The 20,038-nt window shown below is 31.2% G+C and overlaps 1 protein-coding gene across 5 annotated transcripts in view; it reads right to left on the reverse strand.

The window, feature by feature from the left end:
• Nucleotides 1-20,038, reverse strand: part of LOC118201789 (peroxisomal ATPase PEX1-like) — a 148,850-nt gene that overhangs the window by 77,910 nt on the left and 50,902 nt on the right. For all 5 annotated transcript variants that reach the window (XM_085822232.1, XM_085822234.1, XM_085822231.1 and 2 more), the window contains 2 exons: nucleotides 9,539-9,650; nucleotides 3,229-4,049 (listed from right to left, as the gene is read on the reverse strand). In XM_085822232.1, coding sequence (XP_085678358.1) covers nucleotides 3,229-4,049; nucleotides 9,539-9,650 — 933 coding nt within the window. The remainder of the gene's footprint in view (nucleotides 1-3,228; nucleotides 4,050-9,538; nucleotides 9,651-20,038) is intronic.

The raw sequence follows: 20,038 nt of genomic DNA on the forward strand, positions 1-20,038 counted from the left end.
TTTCTCTTCAGTTTTTTCCTTTAATAAACACAGATGCAGGGTAATATTTGAGATAAAACATAAAATCCATTTTATACTAAGAAATTCTTTATATGCCCCCTTTTTTTGTTATAAAGAAACATGTATAGCAAAAGTTACATGATTGAAAATGTGCACAACCTCCTCCTACAGTAGAAAAAGATACCCCACCTGACTCCCCTTCTTAGGGAAGTCATTTCTTCAGCGAGTTTACATTCGGATTCAAGCAAAAGTGCCTATAATCCTCCAGTCCTCATCACCATCTATTTTTCTGTGACAGAGGAATTGGCCAACCCAGCTTTTCACCATTCCATACTCATTGCATACAAAAAATTGGCTGTCACGGAAAGGTTAGTACTCATACTTCTTATTTCACTAGTAATTTAAGTTGTTACCTGTCCTTTAATAAAGTATAACTGAATTAGTAATGAAAATTAAATCTTTCCTCTGTGGGCCTTATTATTTGCAAATAAATCTACAGCATCATTATAATTTGATGTGTTATATGATTTTCGATTACAGGAATAACAAGACATAATAAATGTTTCTGACTCATCAATGATAGCAGATAGTTTTTGATAAGTTTTCATTTTCTATAACTTTGCTCACAGCTTGCGAATGTGGTTAGAAGCATACAGTAAATCTGCAATGCAACACAAATATTGTAAAAGGCATCCTGCAAATCATAGGTGTAGAGCTGTTGCAAGAGGTAGAAAGCACTGGCTTTTTTTATATCCACAAAAAATAGTAGAGCTTGTTCTTTAAAAATGGGAAGTTCATGGCAGAACTAAAATGTGTTTAGGTCTTGTTCATATTTTCGTGCAAGATCTGCTGCATTCTTTCTTTAGCTGACGTATTCAATATTTCAATATTTGACAACCACTGAGAAATGCAAAATTTGAATTTATTATGTTAGTACTGTTAACCCTTTTAATTTTTGTTGATTTTTTACTCACAGTGAATACTTTCTATTAAGGAAAGTTATCAGACTTAAACAATAACAATTACCATGAAACTCCAAGGACGGTCAAGCAAGGAAGCAAAAAACAAAGGCAATATCTGGCATTTATTTCAAAACCATTGATAACCTCCAGAACAAAACATAGTTGATGATGAGCTCACCTGCAGCCCCAGACTACCAAATAAAATGTATTTGTGAATTATGAGGTTTCTGCATGATAGAATGCCTTCCTGAAAAGTGATATGTATGTCACAGTCATACAACAATAATTATCCATTGAGCAGTGTAACTACACAGCATTTGACTGCTCACAAGACTTAGGGAGTAATAAGTATGTAACGGCTTATGATCCTCAGGTTGTAATATGAATAACAACAACACAGGAGATGCAGTAGCACTCAAAGGATGAAATAAAGTATATTGACAAGTGCTTTATTTGGCAAATGTTCACCTTATCAGAGCAAATGAAATCCTTAGCAAAACTGCTAGAAAATTAGAGATAATGCTGAAAAGAATTATTTTATTAAAGAATTTCATTATTAAATTGAATATTAATTATTAATATTTAAAAGAATTTAATTCAATTAAAGAAGTGCAGAAAATTATAGACTCCAACTTGTGTAGCTAAGGCCATTATTACTTACTCAAGGTATGTGTATCAACTTCATGAAGCTCTGCATCCTTCATTCACTATACCAGGGTTTCTTAAACTGTGGGTTGCCAAAAATTTTAGCAGTTTTGATATTTCTTTAACTTATCATAATAATTTTATAATTATCAAATAGTTTTACACAATGTATCTGAAAATAGATAAAGATAAGACAATTCAAACAAAGAAAAAAACGAAAATGTTTCGACGCATTCTTTTCATAATATAAACATTCATTTTCCTTGCTTTGCATGTGAAGCTGTAATTTCGTGTGTTACTTATTTAGAATCTTCATATTGTTCTATGTCTTAAAATTAGAAATTAAAGTTAATGACCTAAAAGTACAATAGTATATTACAGTACAAGTGAAAAAATTGACAGTTTCACTCACACATGTGTCAGATTTACGCAATACTTATGGGGTCCCACAAAACTTTTGTAAATATTGCGGGTCGCCATAAGTATTGCGTCGCGTCCTGGGGTCGCGAAAAAATGTCACTGATAAAAAGGAGTCGCGACTGAAAAAAGTTTAAGAAACCCTGCATTATACCATGCCGTGGTATGGTATAAGTATATAACATATTCAAATTAGGCTGGAATACATGATTAAAATGAGATTATCTCTACTGATGACAGAATCCTTCAAACCTCACATATATATTACACTTGCCATTTATGGCTAGAAATACTGTGAATGCAACCACAATTTACTTAGCTCTGGGAATTATAAGTGATAGTGAAGTACTGCACTTTGCATGTGTTGTTTATGCTTGATTATACCTAAAAGTTTTGCAGCAACTGTCGTTAGGAAATCCAGCAGCTTTCTTTGTACGTAGACCCCTTTTGGTTCAAAATTATTTTAATCTTTTATCAAAGTGGCCATCTTAAAGAAGTGATGCTTAATGCTGACATTAATTTACATTTAAAAAAATACTGATTGATGGCTTTACAGGATATTTGCTTTTACGAGTGAGTGAGAAAAGAAGGATTAAGAATGTGTTCTGAGATAAAGGAAACCATTGTTTTCTGTTAGTTTTCCAGATTTTCACAGATATGAGGACATGGAAGTATATCAAACTAACACATGGTGAGTATGTACAAAACTATGCTCATCTGAAATCAAATCATTGATTGCCTGATATTTTATATAAAGTGAATGCTACTTTTTCCCACTGGTGATTCATCATTTGTAAAATGGGATAAGCTCTGGAGCACATTTCACAAATGAAAAATTAACTAAGCTGTAATTTCATAGGATTTTAAATCCCTAAAAAAAAAACTATTTGATATTCTTCAAGCAAAGAAAATTTAAATAAACCCATTCCTACATGGAATTTTTATTCAAGATTTAGATTTTTGAATTAAGACTACTGAATTTTGAGACAGTGATCTTGAAATTTTGGGAGAATAATCAGTCCTTACAAATCACTTCCAATTAAAAAAAAAAAAAGAAAACTTTGATTTGTCCTATACTTTGAATGCTTACTTTATTACAATACACATGATATAAAACAAAGTTCCAGTATAAAATAAACAACAAGGAAACATTTAAAACAGTGAAACAAGCAATAAATCAAAAATAAAATTCAAAATCACTTACCAGAGGGGTAGCAGGATGCAACACAAGCATACTTAAAGGCACTGGTTTATTAGAAACTGCTTTAATATGTGCAAGTGATGAAACTTTCAAGTTTAATGCCATTCTTAATTTTTTAGGAACAAGAATTAAATTTTTGGTATAAAAGAAGCTCATAGGAAGACCAAATTCATCTTCTTCACTAGATTGCATTACCATTACTATAACACACACAGAATCAAAAGTACTTTTTCTCTTGTCCTTTGTGGAAGTATCACTTTGAGATTTCTTCTTTTCAGTTTTTTGGGTGTCAGCATTCGACTTAGATTGCAAATCTAAGTCTTTTTCTGATTTAGCAGAATTTGCTTCATTATCTTTTGCTTTCTTCTTGTCAAGAGGAAATGGTAATTTCTGTAACACAGCAACAAAGCAGGGAGGTATTTTTGACACACCAGAAATATCAGCGTATGTACTTGCATTTATGAAAACTATAGTAGATTGCATAATCTCTGGCAAATCCTGCTTTTGTGAATGCTCAAAAGGCACAACACGCAAAGAGGCTTCAAAATTCAAAGGCACAAAATTATCATGGATTTTGGTCCCTAAATTTTTTTTATAAGTTTTATCTTCAGAAGAACCCCACGGCCAAAATCTGTAGTTTTTATCATCTTCAGTAATTTCAAAATTAAGTTCCACATCCAAGTTCATTCGTAAAAAATCAAACTGCAAATGATCAGGCTTCTTGTTTAATCTCTGAACTTTTTCAGAAATGTTTCCATGCAATTTAACATGTACAGCAGTTTTTTCTGTTAGATATGCCACACTTACTTTGGGCTCAATATCCACTAAAACATAAAGAGAAAATAAATAAATAAATAATAATTAAGAAAACATACAGGTAAAAATTCAAATATTAAAAATACCAAAAATGAAATAAAAACTGATTTCTTATACTAGTTTACAGTACTAGAGACTGTAAAGAAAAAGTGTGCACACTTTTCTTTACAGTACTCAAAACAAAAATAGAACAAAAATAGAATCTATTCTCCCAATTTAATTATTAATTTCTGAATTTTTCCCCTAAATGCTTAAACAGACATGTCATTCAAACAAAAAGATATGGCCAACTAATTAACAATTTACTTGATTATTAAGCTGATATTAAAAAAAAACCTTCCCCCCCAACAAAATATTTTTTTTATTTTTAAATATACACAGCATTATTTTATCAGAAAATGGAGGAAGCTGGAAGTTTATTAAATAAATAGAAAAGTGATATTTTTGCAAATATGTTATTTTCATATATAAAGCTCAGATTCCAGATTCCAGTTAAGAAAATTTATTAATAGATAATGATGGAATAATATTTTTGCAACTTTAAAAAGGTATTTGTAATAATGATTAGAGTTAATTAACCAGACTATATTTCACTTAAGTTTATAAATTTAAAAAAATGAAAAATACCCAATTGTAAATTATGTGCATAGTAAATTAGATGTTTGGTCAAACAAAAATATTTCTAAATCTACTACATATTCCTGAAGTAAATATTCATAATTTTAAATTACGAATATTTATATGAAGAAGAAACTAAAATTTTTAAATTATAAAGTTTTGCATAAAATAGTAAATTATTTTAACTCCATACAAAAACAAGATATGTATATAAATACATAAGAACTAATTAAAATATAATTATGCATCATTCACGAATATAAGATTATGAATACACATATTTGTAAGTACAATGAAATCTTGGGTCACAAATGCCTCTCATATGAATAAATTTTCTAAACACAATATGTCTTGGATGAGGAATACTGTTTCGAATAATGAACATGCAAGCTGGCAGCAAATGATTTTAGAGGTGTTTTGAGAGCTCTCAAGCAGAATTAATATTCAGAAACTTCAAGAAAAATCACTTTAATAATTTCCATTGCTTAACTCTTTGGCAAAGTTTAGAAGGAAGTACACTGCAAAAAGAAAATGGGATAGTTCTATATCTCCCATTGTATTGGGCTAATTGACAGAATTCAGACTGCATTTTCTAAGTCTCAAAAGCATGACTTGGGATATACATTACACTTATATACAGCATTGTTCTAACATAGGTATTTTGACACAAAATCGAAGTTTTTCTGAAATGACATGCCATTTTTTTTTCCATATTTCAATTCTATGACTCAAATTATGTCCAAATAGTAAATTTTGTAAAATTTGGTGTGGAATTTATGGAGAAATTTAAAAATTTTAAAAACTCAGTGGCGCAAACAGTTCTAATGGGCCAAGGCCTGCAGTGCCCCGAAATCTGCTTTCTTGATCGTGGGCCACAGGGTGCATAAGCATACACCCTGAACAAGTGGTCAGCTTGTCGCAGGACCCTCAGTGTTTAGTTTCCAAGTGAACTTGGTACTCATTTTATCGACCCAAAGGATGAAAATCAAGGGATGAAAGGCTGAGTTGACCTTGACCAGCCTGGGGTTCGAACCCCGGACCTGTGGTGCTGCTGCGTGATGCACTAGCCACTGCACCACCGGGCCTCAATTTAAAAATTTATCTTGCCCCATTTGTTTCAGTTTGAGCCAAGAGTAATTCAGTTGGCAAACTTCTTAATTTATAGCAACCTATTTTCCTTTCCTTTTTTTCATTGCCCACAAGCGGGCAATATACTAATATTTTAACCAAATAGCATTTATTTCAGTCAGATAAAGTACGCACTGCTAAACGTACTACACAGCCTCATTACAAAAATAAAAATTGCTACATCAATATAATTTTAGACAGAAAGCACACATGACTTTAACATAACTGACACATTTAAATTTTCATAGCATGTATTAGAAAAAGGAGTTTTTGAAAATAATGGACATACTTAACAGATTCAATTTTGATTTTGCTATTGACAGGGAAACAGGTAATAATATGCTATATATTTTGAATGAACATCTTGATTTTCAAAACTGAGTAAAACAGTTTAAGATCTGCAAAAAAATTGTTCAATTGAAGATAAAAATAGTAAATGATAAATTCAGGATTTTGAACAACAGAATTCCAAGAGAAAGGGGATGAATTGTTGGTTTCAATCAAGATGATGGTGCACTGGTGACATAAGTTTCAAAATTATTTGGATATTGAGACATACTGCATCTAAAGACACGATGTTGTCCTTACAGTCCTACAGACAACAAAGAGCATTGGTTAATTCAATATATTAGCCAGGTATGTCCAACAGGTTAATTAAATATGGCATAGCTCATAATCTTATCATGATGACTTTCTGCTTAACACTAGAATTACGGTGGTCTTCATATACCTAGAATTACGGCGGGTGTCATTTTGACCCCTTGATAAGATATCTGCATATTTCTCTATATGATATAATATATTTGTGAAAAAGAAATTAAAATAACGCAAATTATGACAACTACAGTTTATTTTAAAGAATTTAGACACTTTGCATGTATGTAGTCAAATAATGAACAAGCATTTAAATATTTCCATCGGAAAATGTAATTTTTTTTTTCACTTTCAATAGCTTACATTTCAGAAACACGGGAAATAAAATGTATAAATATTTACGCAAATTTTTCCAAAAAAAAAAAAGTGGTTTTTAATCCAAATATTAAAGTTTTTTAAAACAAATTTTTGCTATAAAGAGTACATAGAAATAGAAATATATAGAAATATTTTATTTACAGATAATATATTGTGTACAATATCCACATAAATATTTATTACAGCTGTCACAAATATTAGAAGTTTTGTTACCTTTGCATTTACTTACTTGACATTTCTCACTTTTTCTTTTTTTTGATTCTACTGAATCTCGTCCATCCACAAAGCCACTTGAAGAGAGAACAAATTTGTTTTTACTAGATATACTATATTCTTCTCTTAGTTCTTCTGCCAAACCAAATGCAATAGAAAATTCCTTTTTGCTGATATAAACTTTTGTAACTTCCTTACACAGAATCCACGCATTTATGCCTACTAAGTCCAAAATATTGTAGAGTACATGTACTGGCCAACGGCGTGATGGTACTTTCATGGAGTACTTTCTTGCCATTTGATCCAAAACATCTACCCCGAATTTCGTAGAATTGTAAAACTGTATTACATCAGGAACCTTCTCTTCATTAGATTCAAATTCAACTGATGAATGGAGTGTACTTAACAAAATATTGTTTTTCTTCCTTTTACCTTTATATGATGTGTTATATACTCGTGTTTCATCACAACTGAAGAAAAAAGTTTATTTCTTACATTTTTTAAACTAAGGGGAATTTTTCTTTTTGCACGATTCCAACATGACTCAATTCTTTTGATTTTAGGGATTTCGCAAGTTTTACTGATGTAAAGAAACTGTCTGTAGTTATATTTCGGCCAGTAATTTTTGTAAGGAGCAACTAAACGATTTACTACGTTCTCTCCTAAACTTTGATCACTTAGTCTCATTTCATCTTTTCCTAAATATGGAAATCCATTTAATAAGTATTTTGTCCTAATGTCTACTGCTAGCCAAAATTTCATTCTGAATTTATCAGGCTTGTTAGACATACACTCCAAAAAACGGCATCTTGTTTTTGTAGGGAATAACTGCTCATCAATCGTAATGTTTTCATTTGGGTTTGTAGCAAAGCTTAGAGTTTTCTATAAAAGTATTCCATACCTCGGATATTAGTGCAAATTTATCACACTGCAAACGTGAAGACCTTGTTAGTTTATTATCAAAAAGAAGAAATTTCATAATTTCCAGAAACCTATCTCTACTCATAGTTTTACAAAAAAAAAAAACTTTGGTCCTCAAGTCTTGGACCACAAACTAAGAATTGGTAAGCCCTTTGCGGCTAATGTCCCCTTTACGTGCAACAACGTGATGAATGCTTCCAGTTCTCCTAATAAAATGGCTACTCATTATGAAGTTTACGCTTGACTTCAGCATCAGTACACTCCTTTATGACACGTAAAAGTTTTCCATTTATTATTAACTTCCACGCACTAAGAGCTTTACCAGAACAAATGTGACGTTTAGCATAGGATGTTGGTCCTGCATTTTCTCGCAAGATATTTTGCAAGGGTCGCTGACCAGAAGTATTTGAAGTATTTTCTACTTTCCATACAGTTTTATCACTAGCAATTTCTTTACAAGTGTTAGTTTGAATTATGTTGAATTTCATATTCCCTTTTGAACGTCTACTAGTTCACGCTTTGGCATTCTTAGGTACAGCAGAATTTGAACTCGTAGAAACAAATCCATTTGTACTTTCACTTGAGCGTGAGATATTGCCTCAGATGATATGAGGATGATATTGCCTGTTACTCTCTATAATAAATTCAGAATCACAAGATGTTTCATCTCCATCTTTATCTGTAGAATTATTTTCGATTTCAGAACCGGAATCGGCATCAGATAATTCTTGCATCAGTTTCATGATTTCTTCATGCGTTAGTCCTTTTCTATGCGCCATTACTACGTCACTATAATAAATTCATGTAAATAGAATAAAATTTTCCACTAAAACCTGTTATGAATAATAAACAAAATATCTATGAAAAATCTACAAATGTTCAGCTCGTAATAATCTCTTTTTTCTGTTTTCTTTCCACAAAGAAAAGTATTGCACATATTTCAAATCATGTGACTGGCAGATGTGAAACTACGCAGACCCACCATATTCTTTTCCTTTGTTTGTATTTTGTTTAGTAGGTGCAAATAAAAATAGTTTACAGAAGTAATAGTGTTCAGATAATACAATGGAATGTATTCACATTTCTTTTCTCTCAAAGGGGTCAAAATGACACCTGCTGTATTTATAGGTATAATCATTTGTTAGGACTAAAATAAAAACACGATTTTCTTGAAATCTTTATTATTTCATAAATCACAATGATTTAGGAAAAGTCGAGAAAAGATTAAGATATCTTAAAAAGCGAAAAAAAAAAAAAGAGCTGTCAGAAATAAAAGTTAGCTAGGAGTCAAAATGACCCCTTTCATAATTCTAGTGTTAAGGGGAAGGAATGCCTTCATGAAGAACTTTCTAAGGGAAAATGGCTTGTATTCGCATTATACAAGCTGAAAAACCACAGAAACTAGCCATGCAACCAGCCCGTTTACCTGAAATCAAACTTCTAGCATTAAGCGGTCTTAACCACTACTGGTGGGATCCTACATAAATTTCATTGCACGCTATTTATATGTCTAGAAAGATACAGTGTTCAACATAAGCAGCATTTACAATTAAAAACACTACAATATTTACAATGCTTTATAATCAGAAATGAATAAACATATACTATAAAAAATAATTGTAAAGAATATAAAGGATGAACTTACAGACTTTTACATAAAATGATACTTGATTAACCCACAAAGGAAATTCTTCATTTGGGAAAACAACACGAATTTGATCCAACAGAACATTTTCAATATGTGAAGCATTTAATTCCTAATAAAAGTTAAATGTTACATCAGAAACACTAAGTGATAATAGTTTTCAGTCTTTACAATTATTTATAAAAATTATATTAAAATACACATATACAATAATAAAAATGTCCTATTACAAACACTACCCACACACACACAAAAGGGGATCGTGATATCATGTTTCAGAATCCAATGGTTGTTTTCGCTTTGTCCCTGAGGGACTATTGTTTTCGTTTTGCAATTTTGCGTCAAATTATTCTGAATGTCCGTTTCACTTTTCAAACTGTTGCCACCAAATATTAGAGCCCTGTATTATATTTGAAGAAATTAAATAATGAAGAATCTTCATAAATGCATGTATGTTTCTCACATTGTGATAAAACAATGGTACCTAAAAAGCCATCAAATTTTGAATGACGTAATCCTACTGCGAATATGGGCATCTGGAAGACCAAATTTGAAATTTGCTTTATTATCAATTTCATATTTTGTAAAACTTTAATGAATTTTTGATTAACAAACTCAAGGATTTCAAAGCGAGCAAAGGCAATGTTGTACAGAAAAAACATTTTTATCTCCAGCGTGAGACTGTGTATCGGAAATTCAAAAGATATGCTCAATTTAAAACTATTTTGCGATATTGCTCTTGAATTGAATTTTATAATTTAAGTGCAAAAGAACGTGACATTTAATAAATGAATGTAACACACAAAATTTTAAAAAATACCCCTTTGGACGTAATTAAAATCTGAAACCTTTCAGGTGTTTTTTTTGGGGGGGTGTAAAGTAAAAATTAATACAGTCAAAAGTCGTTAATCCGGACTCGTCGGGACTTCGGCAATTCCGGATTATCGATTTTTCCGGATTATAGATCATCAGTTTAAATCTGGTAAAATGGCATGCAGAAATTATAAAATTAAAAATATGAGACCGTAATTTACGAAATAAAGAACAATTATGATCTAAAGGGTATCAAAATTTACAAAAAAAAAAAAAAAAAAAAAGCTTAATATTTATTTGTTTACTTTATTAAACATTTCTTTCAATGTAAGTTGTTTAAGTTGCTTCGTTTTTTATGTGATAATACATTCTCTTTAATTCCATAAACAGACATAATTTCTTGTTCAGTTGCAAAGTTCCGATGTTCAAGTCCTTTAATTGCTGTGCCGAGTCAAATAGAATTTTTGATTCTGGAGCTCCCAAAGGATCGTACAAAACGAAAGTATGTTTCGATGTCCATTAAACAAAAAGTGGAATTGCTGCAAAAAATGGATAAAGACATGAAGAATGTGACAGAGAGGTTAGTGAAAACGAAATTTTTTCGTTTTCAATAACCTCTGTTACTTTCTTCGCTATCGGAAGCGAATTATAATGACGAGGCATTTGATTTAAATCATATCAAAGACGGAGTACATCGAGAGGGAATACCACATTTAGTAAGCAATTATAAGCCAAATAAAATGAAAACATCTGCTCTTAAGATAAGGATAGTGTTGAAAGATCAACTTCCAATTCATTGCGGTCCGGTCCCTGGCGTTAAAGATAAACAAACGTTAAAGTTTAGATAAACAAAGGATATGCCTTTATCCATTTTTTGCAGCAATTCCACTTTTTGTTTAATGGACTCCGAAAGATACTTTCGCTTTGTATATCCTTTACATATTAGTAAATATATATCGGAAATTCTATTTGAAATAATCGAAAGTTCAAGCTTACTTTTATAAAATTGCTCTAACAGTCTGCAAAAAATAATAAGCCGGATCCAATTCGAAGATTAAGGAACAATGCAATCTGCAACATTAACTGAAATAGATAATTAGATAATTTTAACTTAGCTTATCCCGTCCGTTATACATTAAACGCGCATTCGTAAACGTATTTTGCGCACGCGCAAATTCGCAGCCGTAAAGATCTTACGCGCATGCGTCAACGTGACGCATGCACAGAAAGTTTGTAGCTTTGAGGTCCGGATTATGGGTGTCCGAATTAACGACTTTAACTGTAATTCTTTTTAGAAGTAAATCTTTTTTGATACATTAACAAACAATAGAACATTCTGCAGAGCAGTGAAATACATAACTTAATTTTTCAAGAAATTATTTGTTCAAAGAAATTTTAAAGGATTAAACCTCCAATTAAAATGTATAAAGACCATAAATACCTGTGTGACTAGATTCTTTCTGAATGAGATTTATCTTGCAATATTAAACTCATATAAACAAGCCTCTGTTTATTTAATTGTAATACTTTATGTAATAACAAAATTTCATTTCCTTAGCAAATACAAAGGAGGATGTAGAAACAAGAAAGTAAGTAAAAACAAATTTAAAATACAACAATATACAGAGCACACATTTCTGTAATGATTTTGTTTTTCTCCATGAATATGAATTTAAATATTAATTTTAAAATATAAACATGACTGGCATCAAATTGGGATAAGGTTTAATAATTGTCTGCAGCATTTAAAATATTCTTTTCTTTAAAATATCACTGAAAAATAAACAATGGAATGAAGGCTATATTTTTGCACTGTCCGAAGAGAAATACTGTTATTCAATTATTTAAAAAGACACGCAAAGCATGGTTTTAATATTTCTATACGTAAAATTAGCGCCATAATTAATATGAAAGGAAAAAACTGTCAAAGTTTATATATGGCTGGGAAAAAGGTAAAAAATTTATACCCAACAAAGGTACGTACAGCTTTTAATAAATCTAAAGTCGCATCTCATATATTAAAGGAAAACCCAGCCCCCCCCCCAAGAGAGCTATTGTAAAATTTTTAAATATCTCTGCAGGAGCTGTGAACAAAACTATAAAATCTGATTTAAATCTAATCAAAGTAAAAAAAAAAAAAATATGATGCTCATCATGTAATGCCGAAACATGTTCCTCAACGAGAGCCTATGTGTAGACTGCTGTATGAAAATTATTTGGAAGGTGAAAAATGGAAATATATAGTTACAATTGATGAGGCTTGGATATACTTGTTGGTTCAGAGAAAACAAGGAAAGTTTTTCTAAAGAATTTATGGTTAATACTGGATTTTGTTATAATGGAAAAATTAAAATAAGGAAAGTAGAAAAAATGTCAAAATTTATTCAGATTACTATCAGAAATATTGTTAACACCTATTTTTAGAGAAGAAATTCCATTTCTTTATCCAAACAATCTTCATTGTGTTAAGTTCCATCAGGATAAGGTTTCAAGCCATACCTCTAAATCTGCGGTTTAATTTTTTTAAAAAATGAGAAATAAAACCAGAATTGAAGCTACTCCCTTTTAATGCACCCAGTGCTTAAATTGTGCCGGAGCCCACCGGAGCTCGGCTCCGGTGCTTCTCTATTTTTAAGATATATTACAAATCTGGCCAAGGCGCACAGGAGCTCTAAATAAGATGAGCTCCGGCATTTCTTTTTATAAAACTAAACCACAATTTAAAGGGAAAAAAATGAGAATTCGTAACGTTTTAGTTTAACAATAAGAAGACCTTGCAATACTCTTATTTCCCTAAATACGAACTCATGAGAACATGAGACGGTCAAGTAAAGTCCCTTCACTCACATGCGAAAACCTTTCCCTTTAAGAAAAGCAATAAATTTGGGGGAGTTTGTTTAGGAACGCCTAAATTTCTCGCCATGCCATTGTATCTCGTGTATTGTTATCGATGCTTACAGTTAGTTATCCTTGCAGGAAGGAAAATTTGTGTTCTTAAATGTGCGTTAAGTGACAGCGAGTACAATAAGAGTAAAATGCTGAGATAAACTGCTCAAGCACATCCTATACATCGTCTTTCCCACAGTATCCACTAATGGGGGAGGGGGAAGCGTAACCAGCAACTTTACATTTAGGAGTCCGATTCAGGACTTATTTACCCCTGACACCCATCTGCTTAATGGCTATAATTATATCAACCATGGAGGTAAGAAACTTCCTACCTCCATGATATCAACAAAAAGCAGCCGTCAAGGAGAACGTTCTCTCTCACCGAGATTTCCCTCATTTTTTGTTCCACCCACTCATACCCTAATTCCGTTTTGCACTGGAATTTTCATCAGCTATACTTTAAGTATATTTAATTTTTTGTGATGATAAAAGAACTCCCTTACCCCCTACGATCAAAACCTAAATTGGGCAGGAACCCACCGGATCTCGGCTCCGATGCTTCTTAGTTTTTGTAATAAATCATACATCTAGCCTGAACGCACCGGAACCCTGAATAAGAAGGCTGCTGCACTTCTTTTATGCAATTGAATAACAATTTCAGTAGAAATTTTATCTCGAAAATTTTATTTGAACAATAAAATTATATTAAAAATTGCGTATTAAATTTCAATTTATCTCTTTACATTTTATTTAATTTTAATTAGTTAATTACTTCAATCTTTAATTATTTCAATAAATAAAAATTAATTATCTAATAATTATAAATTAAATTATAATTAATTAACTATCTAATAATTATCAATTAAATTGTAATTAATGAAGTTTATAATAATTATTGATTAAATAACAATTTATAAACACTAATTAATTTGTTAATAATTAACTATTTAATTTTAAAATTATTAATGAGTTTAATAGTCATTTTATTTATTTATTTACTCTTGTTCCTCTCTGCTCATGGTCTTCCATAGGGCTCTGGCACTTCTAATCTTAGAAATTAAGCCCTGAATGCATCCCACGGAAGTCCCTTGATGTGTCTCCTATGGAATATTGTGCATTTGGACTTTAAAAACAAGCTCTTTAAAAATCAGAAAACATTGGATGGACTCTGGAAGATTGTGAAGGAAGAGTGGAGTAAAATTAACCTTGATGGCTTTCAGAAAAGGACTTTGATCTTGGAAATCAATATGATAGTTCAACAAAGGGGATATAAGACTGAACATGTTAGAAAATAAAATTCTCACAAAAAGTCCAATTTTTGTGTCAAAATACCTATGTTAGAACAATGCTATATATAAATCTAATATATATCCTAAGTTGTGCTTTCGAGACACGAAAAACGCATTTTGAATTTTGTCAATTGGCCCAGTAGAACTTTTTTTTTTTTTTTTCCTTTCTTTCTTGTGCAGTGTACATAATTCTTGTCAAGTTGCCCTAAATCTGTATAACTTTTCAAAAATTAAAATCATACTTTTCAACAATCATTCATAATTTTAATCATTAATTTTAGAAAAAATCTCATGTAAATTTTCATAAAGCACTTTTTAGCCACTTTCAATTACATCTGGTTATAATTTATATTATTTCTTCTTACAACTGCATCAGCTTTCCATGTGTCAGTTTCGAAACAATGAACAATGAATGTCAAAACCTCTTCATCCTTATCTTTGTCAATTTTTATAAACTCAGCTTCCTAAATTAAAGTCACAACTGCTAGGTTTACTGTTATTGGTTGGCAGTCTTCAAATTATTGCACACACCTTCAAGGCATAGTTATTTCTAGATGTTACTTCTGTGATTCTTGCCAATTCAGAAATACTAGCAAAAGTTTATAATTTTTACATTGCAGAAGCAATAAGTTGTTCAGGTATGGCTCCATTTGACATTACAAGAAACATAACCTCACAGCCACTGTCAAGGGATTTTGGAGGCTTACAGACAAATGCACTTATGCCGAAGAGAGTGTTCTGATAATGGGAAAAAGCCAAGGCACAGACAAACAAAGCCCATTGTTATGACACATACAGATACATGTGGCACAATTACACAAGCAGGTATGAATTATTTCAGAACTACAGTAGACAGTTTCTGACATTTTATCAAGGTTTAAAGAAAAGCAGTATTGTAGATGAACTGTATTCTTTATACTGTAAGTCTTTCTTTAAGTCAAATCCTTCAGTAAAGAAAATCAGATGTGGTAATACTAAAGCAGTAAGCTACTTAAATTTGCCATTAAACTTGGTATTATAATAAATCCAGTTCCTCAGTGTACTACATCTTTAAATGGTGTTGATATATAAACATTAAACTGAAATTTATTTGCAATAGTGTGAATGCACATAATATCAAAACTGAGTATAGTATAACTGTTCTGAAACAAAATCTTTACTTACGCATAAACTGAATAAATATATTTATCTTTAAGTGGCTTAAAGGTATCTTTAATTTTTTTAAATATGATTAAGAAATACATTATATTTAGTTTTATAGCCATATTTAATTCTATAGCTTTATTTCAGTTAGCAAGTAACATGTAAAATTAGTTTTATAGCCATATTTAATTCTATAGCTTTATTTCAGTTAGCAAGTAACATGTAAAATATGTTTATACATTCTAACTTACTTTTAAATTCATAACCTAACTGAAACTGTGACTGGTGGATTTAGTGAGCTATTGACATATATAAATAAGGATACAGTTAGCACAGCTTTTGATGGTAGTGGTTGTAGTTATTTGTTGCATGTATATTCGACATTTCTTGCATACTTCTGATGTTATCTAGTTTCTTGTTTTATAGTTTTCCTTACATATTTAAATAAATCTTATATGATCTTATGCAAAACCTATGATTTATCCTTCAACATTTACTCAAGTTGATAGCAATGCAAAAATAAAAACAAAATTGCAAGTAATCATTCTGAATTAAAAAAGAGTATAGAGCAAAGGATTTTAAACATGGTAGAGAATTTTATTCCTACAATTTAGCAGTAGTAAAAACAGCATTAGCATTAAGCACACAGGAATACATATGAGCGGTTCAAATTTCAGAAATGAACAACAATGCAAAATTAAATTTAACTGGGGCAAACTAGTTTTAGAAATAGTTTGAGACAAGCACACAAAGACAAATGTCTTGGTCTCAGATGGATTCTACATTCTTGATGAAAGAATAAATCTTGCAGTTCACCATTAACAACAGAGGATTAAGAAGCATAATTTTTCTAGACAGTAAAAATAACTGATGAGACATCACTCCTGCATTTTCGCTCCCTTATAAAGTCTATAGCAAACACCTAAATACAATCTTCCTTCTGACAAAAAAAAAAAATGTGCCAACCCAGTTGGAAAGATGGCAATAATGATTTTTTTATTATAAACAAGTGACCTATCAATATACTATTTCTCTAAAAATTACCATTAATGTTACAATCTATATCGAGAAAGTAATATGAACTGATAAGAAATGGAAACCATCAAGGTGTCCAACCAAGTAACACTCAGTTTCTCATGAAATGCTATATTACAATTAACACATGCCACAACCTGCTAATAATTATGACCTTACCCCCATGAATTTTTGTTCGTTACTACATCAAAGAAGAAGCTCCACAGAAGAAAATTCAAATCAAATACTATTCAGCTGTACTACAATTATACAGGTTTCACTGAAACAACTTCCACAAAATGCCTTCCCACATACTTTGAAAACTTGGCTGAGTAACAGGTCCACTGCTTATCACATGAAGGCAGCTATTTTGCAAAAGAAAAAGATTTTTTGGTAATGATGCAGTATGCAATTTACTACTCTTCTTCTTCAATGGCTCGACAGCCCAGGGTGGGACTAGCCTTCTCCAGACATCTCTGCTTTTGACAACTATTTTCCAGTTTTTGACCTTTAGAATGTTCAGGTCATTTTCAACACAATCGATTCATTTCACCGGGGGGTCTACCCTGAGGTCTGGTTCCCATGGGCCATGCTAGAAGGACTTTCTTACAACACTGATCTTCATGCATTCTGGTCAGATGATCAGCCCATTTAAGTTCCTGTAGTTTGAAGAATTTTACTATATCAGGTATTCCTATAGATCTTTTATAACTCTAAATTAGAACATCTTCTCCATGATCCATTCACACGGACTCCAACAAGAATGCAATGCAATAATCTTCTCTCAAAAATCCCCCAAAGCTTCTGCATTATGTATGGTCAGTGCCCTAGCTTCCGATGCACAAGTCAAAACAGATCTTATATAACTCTTTTAAAAAAGCAATTTAATTCTTAACTTGAGAAAGCTGGATTTTAAACAGCTTTTCAGGGCATGAAAACATCTATTTGCAGCAGAGATTCTTTCAAGTATTTCAAAAGTTATCCATTTTTACAATTCATCCCTGCTCCCAGATAAGTGAAACTGTAGACTTTTGCAAACATATAGCTACTAACTTCTAAATAACTAAGCAATAAATCATATTTTAAACAAGTCATATATTTTGTTTTATTTTCGTTAACAGAAAGGTTAAATCTTTTTGCACTTTTTCCAATGCCATGAATGCCTGTTTAAAAGCAGGAACAGTACGAGCAAAAGTGCAAATATCATGTACATTAAGTCAGTAACTGAATAGTCTTCTAAAAATTTTTTCCTCTAGCACCGATCCTAGAATCTCTAATAACTTTTTTGAGTTCAGTTATAAACAGGAGGTATGCTAATGCAGCCCCCTGTCTCACTCCATTCTTGACCTCAAATTCCATTAAGACCACCTTATACACAAATTTGTATCTTTGTTTCCTTAAGAGTCAAAGCACCAGTGCAACAAGTTTTTGTGCAATATTTAGTTCATGCATCGCTTCGATAAGAAACTCCCTATTAATGTAATCATACACAGTTCTGAAATCAATAAAAAGATTGTGTGTTTCGATTACATATTCATTATTTTTCAAAAATCAGCCTTAGGTTGAAAATTAGCTGCACTGATAATTGATTATCGCACTATCAACATATGCTTGTTAAAAAGAATAGTTGAAAGTATTTTATAGGATGTGCACTAATTCTTTTATATCTATTACTTTTAGTCAGTTAGTTATTTCTTACATGCCACTAAAAAATACTGTTTTTAAATATGAACACAAATAATTAAGAATACATAACTGAAAATGATCCTAATAATTTACTATTAATTTTTATTATTAATTAATAGTAATAAATATATTATATTTATTATATTAAATTTTGGTTAGAGTAGATTGAAGGATGCCCCTTGTATTATCGCCAAGTTGTCATTTCATTTATGATAACCTGAGCAGTTGAATGTCATGGAAACCCTATTATGATGTAATCAGCTGTCATAAATTTTGAATGATGGGAAGAAGATTTGTAATGGTTTGTGGTGTGTTTTGGTTAGGAAGTACATTGCTTGTTTTGTGACTTAGACGGTAGAATGGCTGAATGTGGCAAGATTAATTTGAAGTTTTTGTACGATTTGAAACGAAAGGGGAAAGAAAAGCACATTAATTGACTGGTGTGTAAATGAAGGATTACTTGAAGGAAATGCGTACAGTTGAACGTCGAAGCATATCGGCACCACAGAGGATATTTTTCACTCTTATTTTTGTGAATTTATGTGGCGATGCCGATATACGGATTTTAGTTCAAATAATTTTAGGAAGTTTTTGGATGCTGTTAAGGAATTTTGTCTGCCACAGACTGAAGAACTCAAATTTCTAAAAAAGGTAAGTGGATATTTGCTTTGTGTAGTGCTTAGATGCATAAGATGAATTTCCTTTTTTATGATATTTTATTGTTCGATTTAAAATGTAGTTTATTCAGATTATGTATTTTTTGTTTGGCTCAACTGTAGAATTGGGTGTGCCTTTGACTTCTTTTGTAAAAATAAATCAATGTGTACATGGACAAAGTCATGGGAGTGCACAATGCCAAGTTTCTGCAATTCTCTAATGATTTTCTTTAAGTGAAAATAGGTTAATGTGTGCATGGATAAAGTCAAGGGAGTGCGCAATGGCAAGTTTGTGCAATTCTCTGAGTTTTTTTTAAGTGAAAATAGGTTGATGTGTACATGGATATTGAATTTGTGCAATTCTTTAGTATTTTGTCTTGTACTAAGTTTGTGCAATTCCTTGTTATTTTGTCTTATACCAAGTTTGTGCAATTCTTTGTCTTGTTGGTGATTTTTGGTGCAAAAATCGCCACTACACAAAGCCAAAATAACAAGTCAAAGAATTGCACAAGCTCGGTATCCATGTACCACCAAAAATCGCCAATTTTTGCCACAGGGCACCTGTAAATATATTTTACCTAAATTTTTATTTCTATTGAATTTAAATTCTTTCGAATTACATAAAACTAAATCCAGAGTGATCTAAAAGAGCTGTGCGCAATTAAAAATACATAAATGAAAATTATTCCATTAATAATCCATTCAATTTTTTATTCCACTGAATTTAAATTTCAAAAGCTTCATAATTCTACAATAATAAAACAAAACAGAATAATCATAAATACAATTCAATAGCTTTCATATTTAAATTAGCAATAAAATGGCGGGAAAAAGAAATGATTGAAACTACAAAAAATTTAGAGATGCCAAATGTGATAGATTGCATACCCATTTTTTTGCTGTGCATACATTTCTCGACATTTTGTGATTTTACTTTCATTTTTTTATGAAATGCCTTATATAAAATGCTTTTAAAATAATATACTTAAAACTAACTTTAACTTCTAATC

Source organism: Stegodyphus dumicola, chromosome 8, assembly GCF_044657685.1.
Source record: "Stegodyphus dumicola isolate Sdum_Otavi_A_Nest chromosome 8, ASM4465768v1".
Classification (NCBI taxonomy): Eukaryota; Metazoa; Arthropoda; class Arachnida; order Araneae; family Eresidae; genus Stegodyphus; species Stegodyphus dumicola.